The sequence below is a fragment of the Balaenoptera musculus genome, chromosome 13 (assembly GCF_009873245.2).
Source record: "Balaenoptera musculus isolate JJ_BM4_2016_0621 chromosome 13, mBalMus1.pri.v3, whole genome shotgun sequence".
Taxonomy (NCBI): Eukaryota; Metazoa; Chordata; class Mammalia; order Artiodactyla; family Balaenopteridae; genus Balaenoptera; species Balaenoptera musculus.
Genome location: NC_045797.1, coordinates 37,157,745 through 37,177,405, shown reverse-complemented (window position 1 = coordinate 37,177,405; position 19,661 = coordinate 37,157,745). Strand labels below are relative to the sequence as shown.

Genomic DNA, 19,661 nt, shown 5'->3' with positions numbered 1-19,661 from the left:
CTCCCCCCCACCCCCCAATTTCATTCTTTATCCTCTTTCTCTACGCCAGAGGTCTGTGAACCACCTAAAACTGAAAGCGAACTTTTGTGTCTTATGATAGGACATATTTCTCCTTGGGAAAGTATCTATGCCTTTCATCATCGTTCTCAAAAGGGTCCTTGGCTCTTTTAACAAAGTTAAGTGCCCGTGCCCTCACACTCTCCTTAGGTTATTTCATCCTCTCCTTTGCCTATAACTACCCTTTTTACATACCAACCACTCCCAAGTTCATCTACAATTCCTACCAGAAGAATAAGATCGACAGCGAAGAGGAGAAACTAAGATTCATAGAAATGTTTAAGAATCAGAACAAGAAGAAATTGCACCGTGTACATTTTGTGCCTAGCTCAGCTTACTGAATCTGGTTCACTGAGGACCAGTTGACTAAATGTTAGGCGGGGGCTGGCCGGGTCATTACTTCACAGTTTGTCAGAGGAAAAACCCCAGGAGGTGAAACCAAGACTGTGTGCGCAAACACCCTAGCTGCTAGTGGCGGAGAGGGCACACCCAGCTCCTAGGGTGGGGACAGGAGAGAAAAGGAGAGAAAACCCCAGTAGCCGCACAGCCCACAGCTGCAGCGAAGCCAGTCGCGGGCTCGGCTCTCAGACTCCAGCCAGAAACCCCGCCCAGCACCCGGCACGCCTTTGACCGACATCCACCTTCAGCAACCACCTTCCAGATCACTATAAACACTCCTTACTCCTCCCACCTATCGCTTCCCTCTCGAAGCCAATCAGAGGAATGGGCGGGATTGCCCTTAGAGGGTTCCAGTTTTTTGGTTTTTTTTTTTTCTTAAAGAAGGGTATACTGTACACCGCGTTCCGGCCGGGGAAAAAAACACCTCCAGAACTTGCGGGGGAGGGGGGCGTGGAGCCCTGTGATGGGCACTCGGGTCGGCCAATGAGGCGTCCCCGCCCCTTAAAGGCCCTGCTGCCGAGGTGGGCGGGGAAAGCGCGGGGCCCGGCCAATGGCGGCGGGGCGGACGGAGGTTGAGCGGCCGTGGGTAGGGTTAGTGTGAGAGGTGCGGCGGGGGAGGTAATGATGGTGGTGGCGGAGGAGAAAGGCGGGGGAGGGGGTGCTGGGCGCTGAGCGGCGGCTCTGGCAGGGTTTTGTAGGGTGGGGGACGGTCGCGGGGCGACTCCGTCCGGGAGGGGGCGGGCGTGAGGCGCGCCGTCCGCCTGAGGGGCTGCAGACCCCGGCTCCCGGGAGCGCCGCGGCTGGCTCGGCTGTTCCATGTGGCTCCGGCGGGGATGGAGGACTCGGTGGCGGCGGCGGCGGCTGCTGCTGCGGCGGCGACGGAGGAGCGGCGCTGAGGAGGGAACCGGGCCAGACTCAGCCCGACAGCGGGATTAGAGGTGTGAGGAGGGGGCGGGAGTGGACGTGCGGTGGGACCGGGGCTCGGGGACCGGGCTGGGGTCTTCTGGCATCGCCTGGGTGACAGGGACCTCTGGCGAGCCACCGCCTGCCTCAGCTGGGGGGCAGGGGTCTGGGCTCTGTGCGGGAGGAGAGGAGGCTTCGGCGGACTGTTCCCTGAGGATGGGGGAGGGAGGCACCGCACCCCGCACCGTGCACTTGCCTCGCTGGTCATTGCTTCACGCCCAGGCAGGAGTTTCCATTTCCCTCCGGTTGGCAGCAAAGGTGGAGGAGAGCCCAAGTGGCCTGGAGCCGGGACACTGCCCTCTCTCTGCCTTGAGATTTCCCTCCACTCCTTTTTCCCCATCCATTTCCCCCTCCGACTCATCAGCAGCGTTCTTCCCCGCTCCTTAATTTATTCCACGCACATATTCTAGGACTCAAAGCTATTCACTATCGGCTGAAAAACAAAGTTTATTTTAAAATGCTCCACTCCTTCCTCTGACTGGCGGTGGACATTAAACAGCATCCCTAGACTTTCCCGCTCTGCTCGCCCTTCTGTGATGCTAGGAGAGGGAGGTAGGGCCCCGACTTTCGCCTCTCGATCGTTGTTGATACTGATTACCTGATGTGTTGCTCCACGTCTTTGGTGTGAATTGTAATTTCTTCCTTGGTGTCTTGCATCCTTGATGTTACTGGCTTTTGAGGTTGGTGTTTTGTTTCATTGTTTGAAAAACATGCGGAGAACTGGGGTTGTCTGTTGCAGTGTTATCTAACATGGGTGGTTAGTCACTTCTCATGCTTCTCTCCTCATATTTTTTCTCTTTGTTTTGCTTTTCAGTCCTCCAGAATACACATCATATAACCCCTGAGGTGGAATGGTGATGTCTCCATGAGGGAACCTCCTCTCACTCATCCTGTGATGTGTGTCATACTGTTCTTGACTGGGCCATTCATCTAAGATGTGATTTACCCTGTGAAACAGGGAGAAGACTTATGGACCCCAAACATCATTTCAAGTTGTAGTTGAGTTTTTTGAAGTACAGACATACATGCAAAGCTCCTTTGCTTTGGACCCTCTGCTTTGTTAAAGCTGCTGTGTTGCTAACCCAGAACTGCTCCACTGTTTTGACTGATCATCATGGCTTCAGTTTGGAAGAGACTACAGCGTGTGGGAAAACACGCATCCAAGTTCAAGTTCGTGGCCTCCTACCAGGAGCTGATGGTTGAATGTACTAAGAAATGGTAAGAAGTGCCTGGGCGTAGAGTTTGCTGTGCTGTGGCCTAAACTCACTGTGGCCTAAACTCTGCTGCTTCTGACAGCAGATTTACCTTTCTGTAGTGCACAAGTGCGTAGAAGCTGGGCGGGGTGCAGATTACTCTAACAAGTGCTGTGGTGTGCACTGTTGCTGCTGGTACCGACCCTGTGGGTTTTAATTACTGCATTTCAGCATGGCTCAGAGGTCTGTAACTATGAGAGCACACTAGGTACAGTAGATTTGGTCTTGAGGTCTTTAATCATTAGTCTTAGAATACCTTTGATTTTCATAATTTTAAGGAGGCATAAAGAATGACTATTGAAATATTGTAAACATATATGCATATGTTTTGATGTAACATATATGTCTATGTTTCAATAGAGTTTTAATACGGAAATCTATTCTTGTGGGGTGGTGATCATCTGTTTTAATTTGTTCTTGATCTTTCTTTTTTTTTGCTTAAAAGAATTTTTCATTATTTGAATAATAGAGTGCCAGTCCATACAACCTTAGAAATTCTTTTGTTATATGCTTAGTCAGGCAACTGTGTTTTATTTTAATTGCCTAATGGGATACATTTCTTGGCCAGACTTAAGGAAGCAAGGAAGCAATTAGTTGTGCTGGTCTATGATTTGCTTCTTTCCACTTGAGCAAAGTAAATTTAGGGCTTTCTTTTCACTGCCCTGAATGATAAGCAAGAAGAATTCTTATTTAGTCAGAGGAAAAAAGTTAATCTTAAGCAAATGGTACTTTGGGTTTTGATTTATTGCAGTGATTAAGCACTATTACTGCAAAGTAAGTCCATTTCCTTGTCCACATGGACTGTAATCTCATGTCTATGTTAATCTCTCTTTTTAACATCCTTTTTATTAAATGAAAAAATAGCTTCCTCTAGTCTAGAACTCTTAAAGCATATTTGAATATTTATTTGGAAACTAGTTTCCAAATGCTTTTCTCTTGAACTTGTTAGGAATGTTGCTTTATGTGCAATTCAAGAAATGCATGTACTGATTACCTACTTTATAGTAGGCTCTGTGGCTTTAGAGTTGAATATGACATAATCCCCACCCTCAAGGAGTTCACAGTCCAGGGTAATGACAGTCATGTAAATAAATTCTCTGTGATAGGTGCAATAATATAAATATGACGTAGGGATCTTAATCTGTGTCTATCGCTTAACAGTTGGATATCCTTGGGGACAGGTTATTTACTCCTCTGAGATAGTTTTCATATCGACAAAGGTAATAATGGTACCAATTCGTAGGAAGGGTTATTGTGAAGATTAAATTAGTTAATACATGTAAAATACTTGGAACAATGTCAGGCACATAGTAAATGCCCAATAAAATGTCATCATTACTTACAAAGTTGGCAGACAAGGGAATAATCAACTCTTTAAGGGTAGGGTAGGGTGTGGATGGCTTTCTGGGAGCTGAGTTGAGTTTTGAAAGATTCATAGTAATTGGCCAGGAAGCTAAAGGGGAAGAAATGAAGGATATTCTAGACTGAAGCAACAGCCTATGTAAAAGCATGGAGGCATGTGGCATGCTGGAAGTTCAAGCAGTGTAGTTGGATAATGATGGGGCTTAAAGTGCAGGATGGGAGGAGTGCAGTGGGCTATGATGTTTTAGAGGCAGGCAGGATTCAAATCATAAAAAGTAAAGTGCTATTATACATGGCTTGGACTTTATTCTGTGGGTGATGGAGAGATAGTAAAAGGTTTTGAGCAGAAGAGACATTAGGTTTATATTTTGGAAAATCACTTGGATGACAGTGTGGAGTAAGGATCATAGTGGAAAAGGTAACTGGAGGCAGGGATGGTATGGTAGCTATTGTAATAGATAAGGTGAGAGAAAAGGCTTAGACTAAGGGAGTGGCAAAGGAAATGGAGAGAATAGAGCAGAGGGACACTTAGGACACAAAATGGATAAAACTTGGTGGTCATTTCAATAGGGGTCTTGGAAGGATGGGAAGGATGGGGATGAGGGAGAGGGACAGGTCTAGGTTGACACCCAAGTTTCTGGCTTGGAGGACTGGGTGTACTACTAACTAAACTAGGGAATACATGAGGAAAATCCTATTACAAGCACTGCTTAACTTGGCAGTATGCTGGGGGCATCAACTTTAAGACGGTTAAATTTGAATCTCTTTTCTTAAGGGAAATAGAACATATCAGGTGATCCTTTATTCACAACATGAGTTTCTTCCTCACAGTTGGCATCATCCCTGGATTTTATTTTTTTCCTTAAGAAGTATGTAAGTTATTGTTAATGTGTCTCAAGGTGAAAGCAAGAATGAAAATTTAACTTGATTATAGGTGAATAAATGGCTTAATTATTTTTAGGGTTGGACATTATGGTACACCTGTTAAATTAGATCTTTATGATAATGTCTGGCCTTAACACAAGAAACATTTGGATATTCTAGAATTTTTAGACATGTAGTTCTAAATATTTTGCATTTTTCCCCTCTCATTTAAAAATATAGTTTAAAGCTAACGAGGTGACAGTGCCCAAAGAATAATATATTTGTTTGATGTCCTGGAATTTTATTTATAGGTGGATCCTTAAAATCTTTTCATTACATACAAACTTGTTGTTATGATTTTTAGTTAGTATTCCTTTTGCCTTACTTTGCATAGGGTCCTTGTGATAAATACAGATTAGGCCCAATTTCTATACTTACATCCTTTTTTTTTTCATTCCTCATGTTGATGCTTGCAAGAATTCTTAAATTATTGGATATGTGTGCTGAATTAGAATCTATTTAAAGGACGTAAGAATAAAAACAGACTTGGACACCTTGTAAGAACATATTTTATCAGGTACTTTTACATTTTAGGTATTGTTTTGGTGGTATGGAAAAATAAAAGGAGAGGACGGAAATTTAGAGATGCCAACTGAATAAAGGGAAAGAGGCACTGAAGATAAATTGTAGGTGTTGAGAGGATAAGAAAATAGATCTAGTATAAATCAGAGAAGAGGGAATAAACTATAAAAAGAAAGAACAGTTAGCATTGCATTGGGATTGTGCCTTTGTAGGTAAACTGTGTATATAGGTGCCATTGCCTTTTAGAATCTTGCTACTTCAAGTGTTTTCTGAGAAGCAAGAGAGTTTGCAAAAGCCTGTTAGAACGGCTGTCCCTCAGGCCCTGCCCTAGACTTACTGAATCAGAATCTGCATTTTAATGAGATCCATACTATGCATATAAATGTTTAAGAAGCAGTATTTTAAAATAATGTTTTCAACCTTACCAAGTGCCCATTCATGACTCCAGGGTAAAGTATACTGATTTCTGCATGAATTTGAAACTCAAGGGAATGAAGATGAAACTCAGGGGATTCAAGAAAGGCATAGTGTGTTGATGGAGGAGGTTAATGGGAATCAGAATATGTTTTCCAAGGGAGAACGCATTATTTCTGTGATTAAGGAGAGGAGAAATGTGTCCCATGTTCTCTTGTCATGGCCATAGGTTATGAACCTGGACATGACAGATAACAGGATGAAGGTAAGAGTTTCAGGAGGCCATCTTTTTTTAGATGTAGGCCATGAGCAAACTCACAACATTTTACCTTGATCAAAGGATGGATTCTATACATTAGAGGGTTTGGAGTTTCTGCTTTCTCACACTTTTCTTTGTTGCTGTCTTACAGTATTTTGCATTTGCCCAAGGTGGTGTGTTTCCTTAGTTCAACAGGGTCTAATTCATGATTCTTTCTTGGCGTAGTGGCTCTAGAAGTTAGGTCAGGAACAAAACCCAGAAAGACTTTTATTCATCTGAGAGAAGGAAACTATACTGTGAAGTCCTATTCTTCATCACTCCTTGATAACCAGGTAGAGGCTCTAGCAAATTTGGAGATGATTAGTGTTCATATTCCTCTTCTCTTATTGTTGTCCCCAAGTCATTTAATTATTAATCTCACTTAACTGATGTAGCTCTTGGCAAGTGGTGAGACTGGCCGCTGGAGATGAGTTTGAGAGAGTGAGACTGTGCTGTCTTTTCTCTCTTCGTTTGTCTCTTATCCTGTTCTTTTTATCACCTGCAGCCCTTGAGATTTCTGAGAGAAGTCTTCACTTGTACGAGCTCTCAATGGCTATTCAGGTGTTTGAGGAAACTACTTGAAAGTTAGCACGTTGTGGTATCATACTTTAGGTGGCAGAGCTCAATTCTGATAGGAGCTCCCTTACATGATGAAAACCATTATGAGCATGTGTATTTTCTGTGTATATCTATGTATCTTCTACATATATGAACATATTTTATCTGTTCTTATATTTCTTCTATATAAGTCTTAGTTATGGCATTCAAAACGTATTTAAAGTACTGTAAACTTCTCCTCAAAAGGCATAAATATATTGGTTTCTGGTTTTTCTGTCATGTAAGAGTTCCTTTTTCTTATTTTTAAGTATAGTTTTAATTATAATTTATTTTTAAAATAGGTAATACAATCACGTGGTTCAAAATTCTAGAGGTACAAAAAGGTGTTTATATCCCTGAAATTAACCCCTCATTTTCTCCATTATTCCACAACTCTTTGCAAACCTTGTGACTTCAGGATTTGAAAAGTGAAAAACTAGCTCTTCCCAGTGCTTAAGTGTGTGACGCTGGCCTGTTAGATAAAATATGAACTCCTTAATCTGATGTTCCAGGCCCTCTGTAACTGATCCCAAGTTAGTTTTCCAGTTGGATGTTAGAATGCTACATGCACTGTAAGTATTAACTTGAGTTTATGAAGGCCAAATTACATCAATAAGTACTCATCCAGATCCACTTCTTTGGGTGGCTTAAGCAAGCATTTCTCTGTTACTCTAATGGAGTGAGCTAAAGTAACATCCACCTTGATGTAAAAAACCTACTTTTGAAATACATTAAAAAAATAATAATTGAAAACAAGCTGGTGTGTTTTAGGAGTATCTGGAAGGCTGGTGTGTCTGCAACACAGTAGAACAAGCTAAAGCGATAACAGGTGAAGTTTGAGAGGTAGGTAGGGGTTAGATCACATATGGTCTTGAGGTCATGGTAAGGCTTTTGGATTTTAAATGTGATAGGAAGCCGTTGTAGAGGTTTGAGCAGGGAAGTAATATAACTTACATTTTAAAAAGATTATTCTGGATACTTTGTGGAATATGAACTGTCCTGAGTAAAAATGGAAGCTAGGATGCTATTGCAGTAGTCCAAGTAGCAAAGCAGTGTAGTGGTGGAGGTGGTGAGAAATAATTGGATGTATGTAGGTAACACACACACATGCTCCTACTACACTTTATTGAGGTATAACTTACACTTTTACATACAATAAAATGCATCCATTTTAAGTGTATAATGCAATAAGTTTTGACAAATGTATAAACCCATGTAACTAGAAATAAATTTTTTGAAGATATAGTTGACAGGACTTAATGATGGATTAGATATGATGTAAAGTGAGAGATGGATCAATAATGACTGCAGGGTTTTGGCCTGAGCAACCAGGTAAATGTAATACTAATTACAGTGATGGGGAACACCAGGGAGGAAAAGGTTTGGCGTGAAGGAGAAATCAAGAATTGGCTTTGCTTTCTTTAAGAAAAGAAGACATCCAGCTGGAGGTCTTAATTAAGCAGTTAATTTTAAGAGTCTCGAGCTCAGGGGAAAGAAGAGGCTAGAGTCTTGCAGTGTATAGATAGAATTTATAACTATAGGGCTATAGGAAATTTTCTGTGGTGTCATAGATATTAAGAGGACTGAGGATGAGCCTTGGGACACTTCAACATATAGAGGTGGGGAGGAAGAGGAAGAGCCAGCAAAGGAGACTGAAAACAATCAGTAGTGAGGTAAGAGGAAAATTAAGAGTGTGTGCTTTCCAAGGAACCAAGTGCAAAATGTATCAGGAAAGGAGTGTTTAGCTGTGTCAAATACTTTTGAGAGGTTGAGCAAGATGACCACTAGATTTGGCAAGTTGGAAAGAGTTGGTGACATTGAGGAATGGTTTCAGTGGAATGGTGGGGATGAAAGCATTAATTATATTGGGTTAGAGGAAAGGAAGTGGATACAGTCAGTATAGGTAATTATCTTAGAAAATTTTGCTACAAACTGGAGAATTAGGTAGTAGGTGAAGAGGGACAAGAGGTAAGGTGTATCTTTTGCATGGAAGATATTGCAGCACGTTTTAACACTGATGGAAATGGTTGGTAAAGAAGGAAAAACTGAAGATGCGCTGGGAGAGGAAGTAACTTCAGGAGAAAGGTCCTTGAATGAGAGAAAGGGAACAGGATTCAGCACATAAATGGAAAGCTTGAACTTAAATAGAGGCAGGGACAATTCATTGTTACAAGGAGGGAAGCAGAGTACATGGGTAGGGAAGCATTTAGGTTGGTAGATTTGGTGGGGGAGGATGTGGACATTCTCATCTGTTGGCTTCTGTTTTCTCAGGGAAATAATATTAGAAGTCATCATCCAAGAGGGAGGTGACAGGAAGTTATTGAAGGATTGACAAGAGAGGAAGTATAAAATCGTCAAAACGAGAATGAATTGAGTAGGGAAATGTAGAAGGATTGTTAGGTAGTGCTGAGGACCTTCTTAACATTGTGGTCATAAATATAAAGTGAATGCACCCTGCATGTTTGCATATTTTAATTCAGCTGTGTTATGTTCAGTGCTTGGGTGCAGGCATGGAATAGGCAGAGTTGGATTTAACCAGGGATGGGTTATGTCAGGAATGTGTAAGTGAGGAAAAGATGGGCAAGGAAATTGGGAGTGAATGTATGGGAGTGGTTATAGTGATGAACCATGGAGTATAGGATAGAAAAGGAGGAAAATAAGGACATGAAAGTTAGGATGGTCAGTGGAAGAGTGAAGAGGATAAAGATTTTGAGATCTTAAAGAGATTTAATAGTTGTTGGGATTGGGATACCATAGTGAATGAGCTAGAAAATTGGTAGGTAAGAGTCAGAATGAGATGTTTGATTTTGGAGGATGTGGTAACAGTTATGACAAGATATAGGTGGTGGTCTCCTTTGCTTATTAGTTAAAAAAAATAAGCACACATCTTCAATATATTTTTTTCAATATATTTAAATTAATATGCTTTATATGTTAAATGTGGGTATACCTTAATTTCTCTTTTTTTTAAATAAATAAATTTAAGTAGAATTTTCCCCTATATTTAAATGGGTCATCGTTTGTACCTCCGGGGTCTCTCATTTCTCTTTAGACTGTAGATGTTGGGTATGACCATGGTGGTTGGTGGTTGAGATGAAATGGAGGAAAAGATTTTTGGAAGTGAAGAGGGCAATCAGGGAATTTAGAGGCTATGGGGCAAGTTATCTATGTGGCTCTTGGAATTGCTGAGAATAATTGGAGGAGAAGTGGTTAAGACAGGGAGTCAGGTGCTGAAATCTTAATGAATGAGAGGAGAGGTGGGGCAAAAAGTTTTACTTTGCAAAACTTTCTGTTACAAGTTATGTGAATCTTAAACACCTTATTCTTTGAAACAAAATAGCACAGTCTTCTTTTCCACAAGATGAATTGTCAGAGGTAGATGTAATTTTAGTAGAGAATAAATTGAGTTGTTACTTTGTTAGTTATTTTATTTTAGTGTTTCTTGGACTGAATTTTTTTTTAAACTTGAATTGTTATGTAGAGTATTTTATCTGTATTTTAAATGTTTAGTCTATGTGAAGTTCAGTTGTACAAAATTCAGTTGTGATGGGTTAAGGAAAATAGCGGAGCGTCTTTATGCCGTAAAGACATAATTGGATATTGCAGTGCTTACATCACAGTTGCCTCGACACCAGGCTCAGTATGCCTGTAGATCATTGACAACTTTGGCCTGATCCAAGCGGCCTCTTTTGTAAATACAATTTTATTGGAATACAGCCATGGCCATTGGTTTACATATTGTCTATGGCCGCTGTCATACTAAATGGCGTCTTACCCATACTAAATGAGTAGTTGTTCCATAGACTGGATGGCTGCAGTTTGAACTATTTATTATCTGGCCCTTTAAGAAAAAGTTAACCTCTGCTCTAAATCATTGGAGTTACTTACAGCTAGTGTTTGTGGAATCTAGCGTCTAGTACTAATCTAGTACTTAATCTGTTAGTACCTCATCTGTAAAATGGTGATGGTAATAACAGTGCTTCCAGCATAGAGTTGTTTTGATGATTAAATGAGATAATACATGTAAAGTGGTTAGAACAGTGCCTGACATATAGTAAGCACTCAGTAAATATTGCCCATTGTCTTTATCTGATTATTTAAGCATTACATGGTGAAAAGAACTATCTAGAGAAAAGGAGTAGAGTAACTGAGAAGAAGACTGAAAATATAACCTGAACATTTAAGAGTGTTTGAGAAAGATGAACTAGCGCAGAAGGCTGGAGTGACCCAAGAGGTGGAAGTAAACCATGGAGCCTGATAGCAGAAGTGCTGTGCTGAAATGAACTAAGTTTTGACAGTACTTCGGCTTTTGGGGAAAGGAACTACATCTTTTTGCTTCTGGAGCAAAATGGGTTCATATGGTTTTATAACTATTTCTTTTTTAATAATCACTTTAAGTAAGTGATTTTCAGCTAAAGAATATGGATAAGGAAACTAACTTAGTTCCTCCAAAGTAGAATTAACTTGCCAGCATTCGTGTGTGTGTGTGTGTGTGTGTGTGTGTGTGTGTGTCCCCTGTGGTGACTATTTATGATGTTTAGGATATATTTCTTTTTTTTTTAAAGAGATGGCTCTTCTTTGTTATTTATTTATGTATGTATGTATGTATGCATGTATGTATGTATGGCTGTGTTGGGTCTTCGTTTCTGTGCGAGGGCTTTCTCTAGTTGCGGCAAGTGGGGGCTACTCTTCATCACGGTGCGTGGGCCTCTCATTATCGCGGCCTCTCTTGTTGCAGAGCACAGGCTCCAGACGCGCAGGCTCAGTAATTGTGGCTCACGGGCCTAGTTGCTCCGCGGCATGTGGGATCTTCCCAGACCAGGGCTCAAACCCGTGTCCCCTGCATTGGCAGGCGGACTCTCAACCACTGCGCCACCAGGGAAGCCCAGGATATATTTCTTTATGACAATTTTCCTTCAAATTTCTTTTCCCTATCATGACTTTTATAATGATCCCATGGAATAAATTGTGTCTTTTGGTAGTATATTTTTTAAATGAATTGTAGGGGATTATGCGAAGATGTTCTACTCTTATGACAGTTTAGTTTCATATTAGTTTTGTAATTAGATGTTCAGGGAACTTAAAATTAGGCATTTGTAGAAGTGTGCTATTGATGCATCAATGTGTTTGTTCTAATTTTGTGGAACATGTCAACAGAAGAGTCACTGAAGTAGTTCACTGCATTAACATAAAAATAGTCTAGTGTGCTAAAGGAAAAATTGTACAAGCATTTTTAACTGAGTGTTCAATAGGGATGTTCATATTCTGCATATTTTTTAAAAGGAGTGGAACTGAGTTTGTGAAATTGGGACAGTAAAATTATTGGAGAATGCCATATATGTGTGTCTTATTTTTCACTCTTACAGTGATATTTTTAGGCAGCTTTGCTAATAGACACCTAAAGAATTTCTTTGGTAGGTTTGATCTCTTAAAAAATTTCCTGATGTTATTAATCCCAGTGTTGTTATTATTGAAATACTTCTTTTAAAAAAAAGCTGCTTCTAAAAATTGACTTTATTACTGCATTAACAATAAAAAAAAAAAGAATGACTTTAATGCAAAGAATTTATCACTTTAAAAGTTGATACTCTGCCTATGTCCAAAAGAGTTTGTCAGCTTGAGAATTTAAAATAACACTATGTTGACTAATTTAGGGATATAAATAGAACAGAGATAGTCTTAGAGGAGCAGAGAGTACATGTTACTAGGCACTTAAGAGGAGCTACCGCTGGACGCTGGAGTTGGTATTGAGTTTACTGTCAGCTGTGGCAAAAAGGGAAGCACACTGGCTCACCGAGTATTCCTTCTGGTTAAAGAAAATATTCAAACTCATTTGCAGACTTTTCTTAGAACTTAATTAAAGCAGGATTTTTATTATGAAAAAAATGTATGACATTGGATAAAGTCTCAAACTACAAAAGACTCAGACTTTTAAATAAGATAATGTTTATACTGACCCTTTATAACAACCCTTTATGAGAGAATATGGCTGAGGAACCTAGTTTTCTGATCATCTAATTTAAATCAAGGGTACACATTGGAAAATTTAGAAGAATGAATATTTAACATAAATCATCAAGTTCTATGCTGTGCCATACAGAAGCAACTAACTACATGTGGCTATTTACATCTAAATTTAAATTAAATAAAATTAAAAATTCAGTTCCTCAGTCACATTAGCCGCATTTCAAGGGCTCACTAGCCACATGTGGCTAGGGGCTACTATATTGGATGGTGCAAATATGGAACATTTCCATCATCACAAAAGGTTTTGTTGGACAGTGCTGTGTTAGCCATTTCCTCTCAAAACTGGCTAATTTCAGAATTGCTGGGGCACTCTGCAAATAAGAAGATTTCTGTGGTCTTTGGTAAGTCCTGATTCTGTAGGTCTGGAATAGTGCTGGCAAATCTGTCATTTTAGAAGTTCCTCAATTGCTTAAGATCATCAAACCAGGTTTTAGAACTACCACATTTGAGTCTTCCTCAAATATCTGTGTAAAGTAAAGCTTTGGCAGGTGTAAGGTGACAGTTCCTATTGGTACTCCAGAAATTATTAAGTTGAAAATTTGAATTGAGCTTTTTTGCTTTGGGTCAGCTGTTTTGTAATGCATGTGTGTGTGTGTGCTAAAAGTGAGAGCAATGTACTTTAGCTATGCCACATATAAAGTTGTCAAATTAATATAAACATTTGAACCAGTTCATTTATTCATTAAAAAAAAAAGTCTACATAGTTTGTTCTCTTCCATAGAAGCAAGGACTGTTGGGGATAGCTAAAGATAGAATCTTTTTTTTTTTTTTAAGAAAAGTTTTGATGCTTCTCAAGTACCTGCACTGTTGTACTTCCAGGCACCATCTCTAGAGCTGCTGATTTTTTTTCCTCTGAAGATTCCTTAATTCTCTCTCCAATTTTTCTGTTGTCAACGCCTTGGTGACATCCTTTGTCATCTTTTGCCAAGGTGCATGGTTCTCAAACTGTGCACTGAGGAGCCTAGAAAGCGCTGCAGAGAACTCACAGGTGTGCCAAGGGATGCTTAAAAATGTTGAGGGAAATACAGCAACATCTATTGGAAACCACACAAACTACAAGCTTGAGGTAGTTCATTTGCAAAATTAGATTGATATATTCCTTTCAGTGATACCATATTTTTACAAAGCTGAGTTTTTGGTAGTTGCTATGACAAAAAGCAAGTACCATGTGAAAATCCATATGAAACAGGAAAAGGGGAAGGTCGTGTCCAATCTGAATCTAATGTTTGAGAAGTTTGCAGTACTCAACACAACTTGTTAGGACATACATTCTTCTAAAGTTGTTTGGACCTGACTATTTAAACAGAATGGTTAAGTATTTCTTTTGGCCTATGAAAAAATTACTGACACACTAAGGGCTTTGTAAACACAGAAAGTTTGGGAACCTCTAGTATAGGCTTTTGTGATAGCCCTTAACATTTTCCTCGCCTCTTTTTGGTCCTTTGTCTATATTATTGTCATTGTTATCCTTCTAAAAGGAACCTTCTAGATTTCCCCTTTGTTTATAGGGTACTGTGAGTATGGTAATTTTAATCTTTTAAATTTATCTTTATTCTATTTTACTAGTCTTTTCCAATCATTTCCCTTAAGCTTCCAAAAGATTGTTTACCACATGCAAATAGTTTCCTTCACATGTTAGCTTTCATTCTCCTCTGTCCCTCTCCAAAAATCATTCAATGCAAAGAGCATGTAGTAATATACTCTATGGCAAAGTAACTTAATTGAAACTGAGTTTATTCATGCAATAAGTGGGCTTAGAAATTGAGTTTAATGGTTCAACTTTAATTTGAAGAGTAATTTACAAAATAATCTTTTAAAATTGGTTAATTCATTTACTTTTAAACTTTTTATTGAAATTATTTTAGGTTTACAGAAGAGTTACAAAGATAATATAGAGAGTTCTTGTATTCTTTTCACCCAGCTTCCTTTGAGTGAAATTAGTGTAAATAAATTTACCATGGCCATTTGTCAAAACTAAGAGATGAACCTAAGTACAATACTATTAGGCCAAACTACAGACTTATTTGGATTTCACCAGTTTTCCATTAATATCCCTTTTCTGTTTGAGGGTATAAACTGGGATACCATGTTGCATTTAGTTGTCACTCTCCTTAGTCTTCTCCAGTCTACGACAGTTCATCAGTCTTTCCTTGATGGTTTTGAAGAGTGCTGCTTATTTTGTAGAATGTTCCTCAAATTGAGTTTGATGTTTTTCCAATTAGACTGGGGTTATGGATCTGGGGACGATGCCACAGAGGTGAAGTGCTCTCATCACATCATATCAGAGGGCACATGATATCAACATGGCTTATTACAGTTGATTTCACCTTGATCAGTTGGTTAAGGTGGAGTCTGCCAGATTCCTCCACTGTTAAGTTACTATCCCTTTCCATACTCTATTTACTAGCAACCAGTCACTTAGTCCAATATACACATGGGGAGGAGAATTAAGTTCCAGTTCCTGGAAGGAGAGGTGTTAAAAACTTTGTGGATATACGTTAGAATCACCACAGAATTAATAAATTTCAGAGGGGAGATACTTTGAGGTTATGTAAATACACTGTTTCTCTTTAAAGTTTTGATCACTAATTTCCAATTCATTAGTAGGTTTTGCCTGCAGCACTTACTACAGTGTTCTAATGATGATTTTCTATTTCCCTTATTCCTCTTTTATTATTTGGAATTCTTCTGTAAGGCAGAGTTGACCTTTCTCATTATTTATTCAGTTATGTTATTTATACCAGTTTGGACTTATATTTATAAAATAACCTTTTGATATTGTTACTGCCTTTGGTACTAAGGTTCTGGTAGGGGGTATATTGTTGCAACATTTTTTTTAAAGGAACCTTTATTTTGAAATAATTTCAGAATTATAGAAAAGTTGCAAAAGTAGTACAAAGAATTAATTCCCGTATGCCTGTCACCCAAATTCCCCAGGTGGCAACATTTTATCATACATGCTTTATCACTCTCTCTTGCTCTCTGTATGTCATTTTTTTTTCCCTTAACATTAACCATAATGCCCTTTACCCATAAATGCTTAAATGTATATTTCCTAAAAACAAGGATATTTTCTTACCTAGCCAAGGTTCCGTTTACCAAATCAGGAAATAAACATTGATTTATAGCAAAAGAAGAAGTTCCAGGGTCCATACATTACATTTAGTTGTCACATCTCTTACTCTCCTCTAATCTGATAGAGTTCTTCAGTTTTTCATGATCTTAATACTTTTGAAGATGTTGCTGAATTTGGTTTTGTCTATTGTTTCCTGTGATTAGGTTCAGATTATGAATATTTGGCAAGAGTACCAAAGTGATGCTGCATACTCACTACATCATATCAAATGTGTGTGTGTATATAAATATCCTATTCCTTATCAGACTTTTATCCACTAGTTTGAGCATTCAGTGTGGTTATATTTTAATTCGAAAGAGATAGGTTCATTTATTTTTATTTGTATTTCACTTTAGAAAATCCCTCTATCCTTGTTGAAGTAATTGATTAATTAATGAAATTTTAATGTTGTTCCTCAAATAAGAACTTTTTTAAAAAAAGTCGCATGATGTTGATTGGTCCCATTATTGGTGATGTTAACTTTGATCACTTGCTTAAAATATTGTCTGCCAAGTTTCTCCAATTGTAAAGTTACTGTTTTTTTCTTTGTAGGAAGATACTTTGAGACTGTGTAAATATCCTATTCCTTATCAAACTTTCATCCACTAGTTTTAGCATTCAGTGTGATTATGTTTTAATTCAAAACACCAATAGGTTTATTTGTTTTTATTTGCATCCCACTTTAGAAAAGCTCCCCCCCAGTTCTTATTGAATTAATTAACTTATTAATTAGTGGAATTGTAATGTGTTTCCCCAAATAAGAGCTATTTTTTAAAGGGTATGTCTCCCCATCCCATCTATTCTGTTCCCTCTGCCTTGTCCTTTTTCCCTTGTTCCACCCAACCCCTGAATGTAGCTAGTTTCATTATTCTGGGTTTCTTCTTATTTTTTAAAACAGATTTATTGAGAGAGAATTCACATACTATACAATTCACCCTTTTCAAGTGCTCAATTCAATGGTTTTAGTGTATTCCTAGAGTTGTACAACTGTCATCACCATCTAATTTTAGAACACTTTCATCACTTCCAAAAGAAACCCATACTCATTATCAGTCACTCCCTATTCCTCTGGAACTCCCCTCCCCTCTTCCTCTTAACACTGCTTCCTGCTCCTGCCCTATCCCTGCTCTCAGCAACCACTACTCTACTTTGTCTCTCTTCATTTGCCTATTCCAGACATTTTATGTAAATGGAATCATACTATATGGTCTTTTGTGACTAGTTTCTTTCAATTAACATAATGGTTTCAAGATTCATCCACGTGTAGCATGTATCAATACTTTTCTTTACCAAATCATATGCTATTGTATGAATATACTGCATTTTATTTATTATAAATGGGCATTTGGGTTGTTCCCACTTCTTGGCTATTATGAATAATGTTGATATGAACATTTCCGTCCTAGGTTTACACCTAGAAGTGGAACTGGTAAGTCATGTGATAACTTCAACTTTTTCAGGAGCTGCCAAAACATTTTCCAAAGGGGCCACATCATTCTGTATTCCCACCAGCAATGTATGAGGGTTCCAATTTCTCCAGCCGTCACCAACACATCTTATTGTCTGTTTTATTTTAGCCATCCTAGTGGATGTAAAGTGGTATATCACTGTGGCTTTGATTTGCATTTCTCTAATTGCTGGATGATGTTTAGCCACGATCTTTTCATGTGTTTATTGGCCATTTACATATATATATTTGGAGAAATGTGTATTCTGATCCTTTGCCCATTTTTAATTGGGTTTTTTATCTTTTTAGTGGTGCAATGTAAGAGTTCTTTATATATTTTAGATATTAGACATTTGTCAGATATGTGATTTGCAAATACTTTCTCTCATTCAATGAGTTGGCCTCTCTTTTTTTTTAGATTGAAGTATAGTTGATTTACAATATTGTATTAGTTTCAGGTGTACAACAAAGTGATTCAGTTTTTTATATACACACACACACACACACACACACGCACACACACAGATATATTCTGCTTGGAATTGCATTGAATCTATGGATCAAGTTAGGAAGAACTGACACCTTGGCAATATTGAGTCTTCTTATCCATGTACAGGAAATCTCTCCATGTATTTAGATTTTTAAAACTTTCTTAAGAGTTTTTTAGTATTCCTTATATAGATATTGTGTGTGTGTATTTATTTATTTAGATTTATACCTAAGTATTTCATTTTTAAGTGCTAATTCAAATGGTATTGTGTTTCAAATTACAATTGTTTGTTCCTGGTATACAATAAAGCAATTGATTTTTTTTTTTTTTTTTAATTTATTTATTCACTTATTTTTTGGCTGCACTGAGTCTTCGTTGCTGCATGTGGGCTTTCTCTAGTTGCAGTGAGTGGGTGCGAGGGCTTCTCATTGCGGTGGCTTCACTTGTTACGGAGCACAGGCTCTAGGCATGCAGGCTTCAGTAGTTGTGACTCACGGGCTCTAGAGCACAGGCTCAGTAGTTGTGGCACACGGGCTTAGTTACTCCGCGGCATGTGGGATCTTCCTGGACCAGGGCTCGAACCCGTGTCCCCTGCATTGGCAGGTGGATTCTTAACCACTGCGCCACCAGGGAAGCCCAAAGCAATTGATTTTTGTATATTAACCTTGAATCCTGCAACTCGCTATGATTGCTTATTTCTTCCAGGATTTTTTGTTGATTCTTTGGGATTTTGTACATAGATAATCATGTCATGTGTAAACAAATATAGTTTTATTTCTTCCCTCCCAACCTGTATACATTTTATTTTCCTTTCTTACTGCATTAGCTAGGACTTCCAATATGATTTGAATAGGAGTGGTGAGAGTGGACATCCTTGCCTTGTTCCTGATCTTACTGGGAAAGCACCCAGTTTCTCACCATTAAGTATGGTGTTATAGTTTTTTTGTAGATGTTCTCTACCAAGTTGAGGAAACTCTCCTCTACTCCTAGTTAGCTGAGAGTTTTTACCATGAATGAGTGTTGGATTTTGTTAGATGCTTTTTTTGGTATCTAATGATATGATCATGTAATTTTTCTTTTTTAGTCTGTTGATGTGATGGATTACATTAATTGATTTTCAGATATTGAACCAGACTTGCATACCTGGGATAAATCCACTTGGTTGTAGTGTGTAGTTTTTTAAAATGCATTATTGGATTTAATTTACTAATATTTTCTTGAGGATTTTTGCATCTGTGTTCATGAGGGATGTTGGTACTTAGTTTTCCTTTCTTATAATGTCTTTGGTTTGAGTATTACAGTAATGCTGGCCTCATAGAATGAGTTAAGAAGTATTCTCTCAGCTTTTATTTTTTGGAAGAGATTGTCTGGAGAATTAGTATAATTTCTTCCTTAAACGTGTGGTAGAATTCACCAGTGAACCCTTCTGGGCCTGGTGCTTTCTGTTTTAGAAGGCCGTTTATTATTAATTCAATTTCTTTAATAGACACAGGACTATTCAGCTTACTTATTTCTCATTATAGGGGGTTTAGTAGATTGTGTCTTTCAGGAAATTGGTCTGTTTTATCTAGGTAATTAAATTCATGGGCATAGAGTTGTTGATAATATTCCTTTAGTATCTTTTTTTTTAAGGTATTTAAAAAAAATTTATTTTATTTATTTATTTTTGGCTGCATTGGGTCTTTGTTGCTGTGCGCAGGCTTTCTCTAGTTGCGGTGAGCGGGGCTACTCTTTGTTGCAGTGCATGGGCTTCTCATTGCGGTGGCTTCTCTTGTTGCAGAGCACAGGCTCTA

At 38.6% G+C, this 19,661-nt stretch overlaps 1 protein-coding gene across 11 annotated transcripts in view; it reads left to right on the top strand.

The window, feature by feature from the left end:
• Positions 1-1,174: 1,174 nt before the first annotated feature.
• Positions 1,175-19,661, top strand: part of EHBP1 (EH domain binding protein 1) — a 336,395-nt gene continuing 317,908 nt past the window's right edge. For 4 of the 11 annotated variants that reach the window (XM_036872665.1, XM_036872668.1, XM_036872663.1 and 1 more), the window contains exons 1-2: positions 1,177-1,394; positions 2,234-2,637. In XM_036872665.1, coding sequence (XP_036728560.1) covers positions 2,534-2,637 — 104 coding nt within the window. In that variant the 5' untranslated portion in view covers positions 1,177-1,394; positions 2,234-2,533. Of the gene's footprint in view, positions 1,395-2,233; positions 2,638-19,661 lie in introns of those variants that run through there. The other 7 variants (XM_036872664.1, XM_036872662.1, XM_036872660.1 and 4 more) reach the window with 4 other exon arrangements.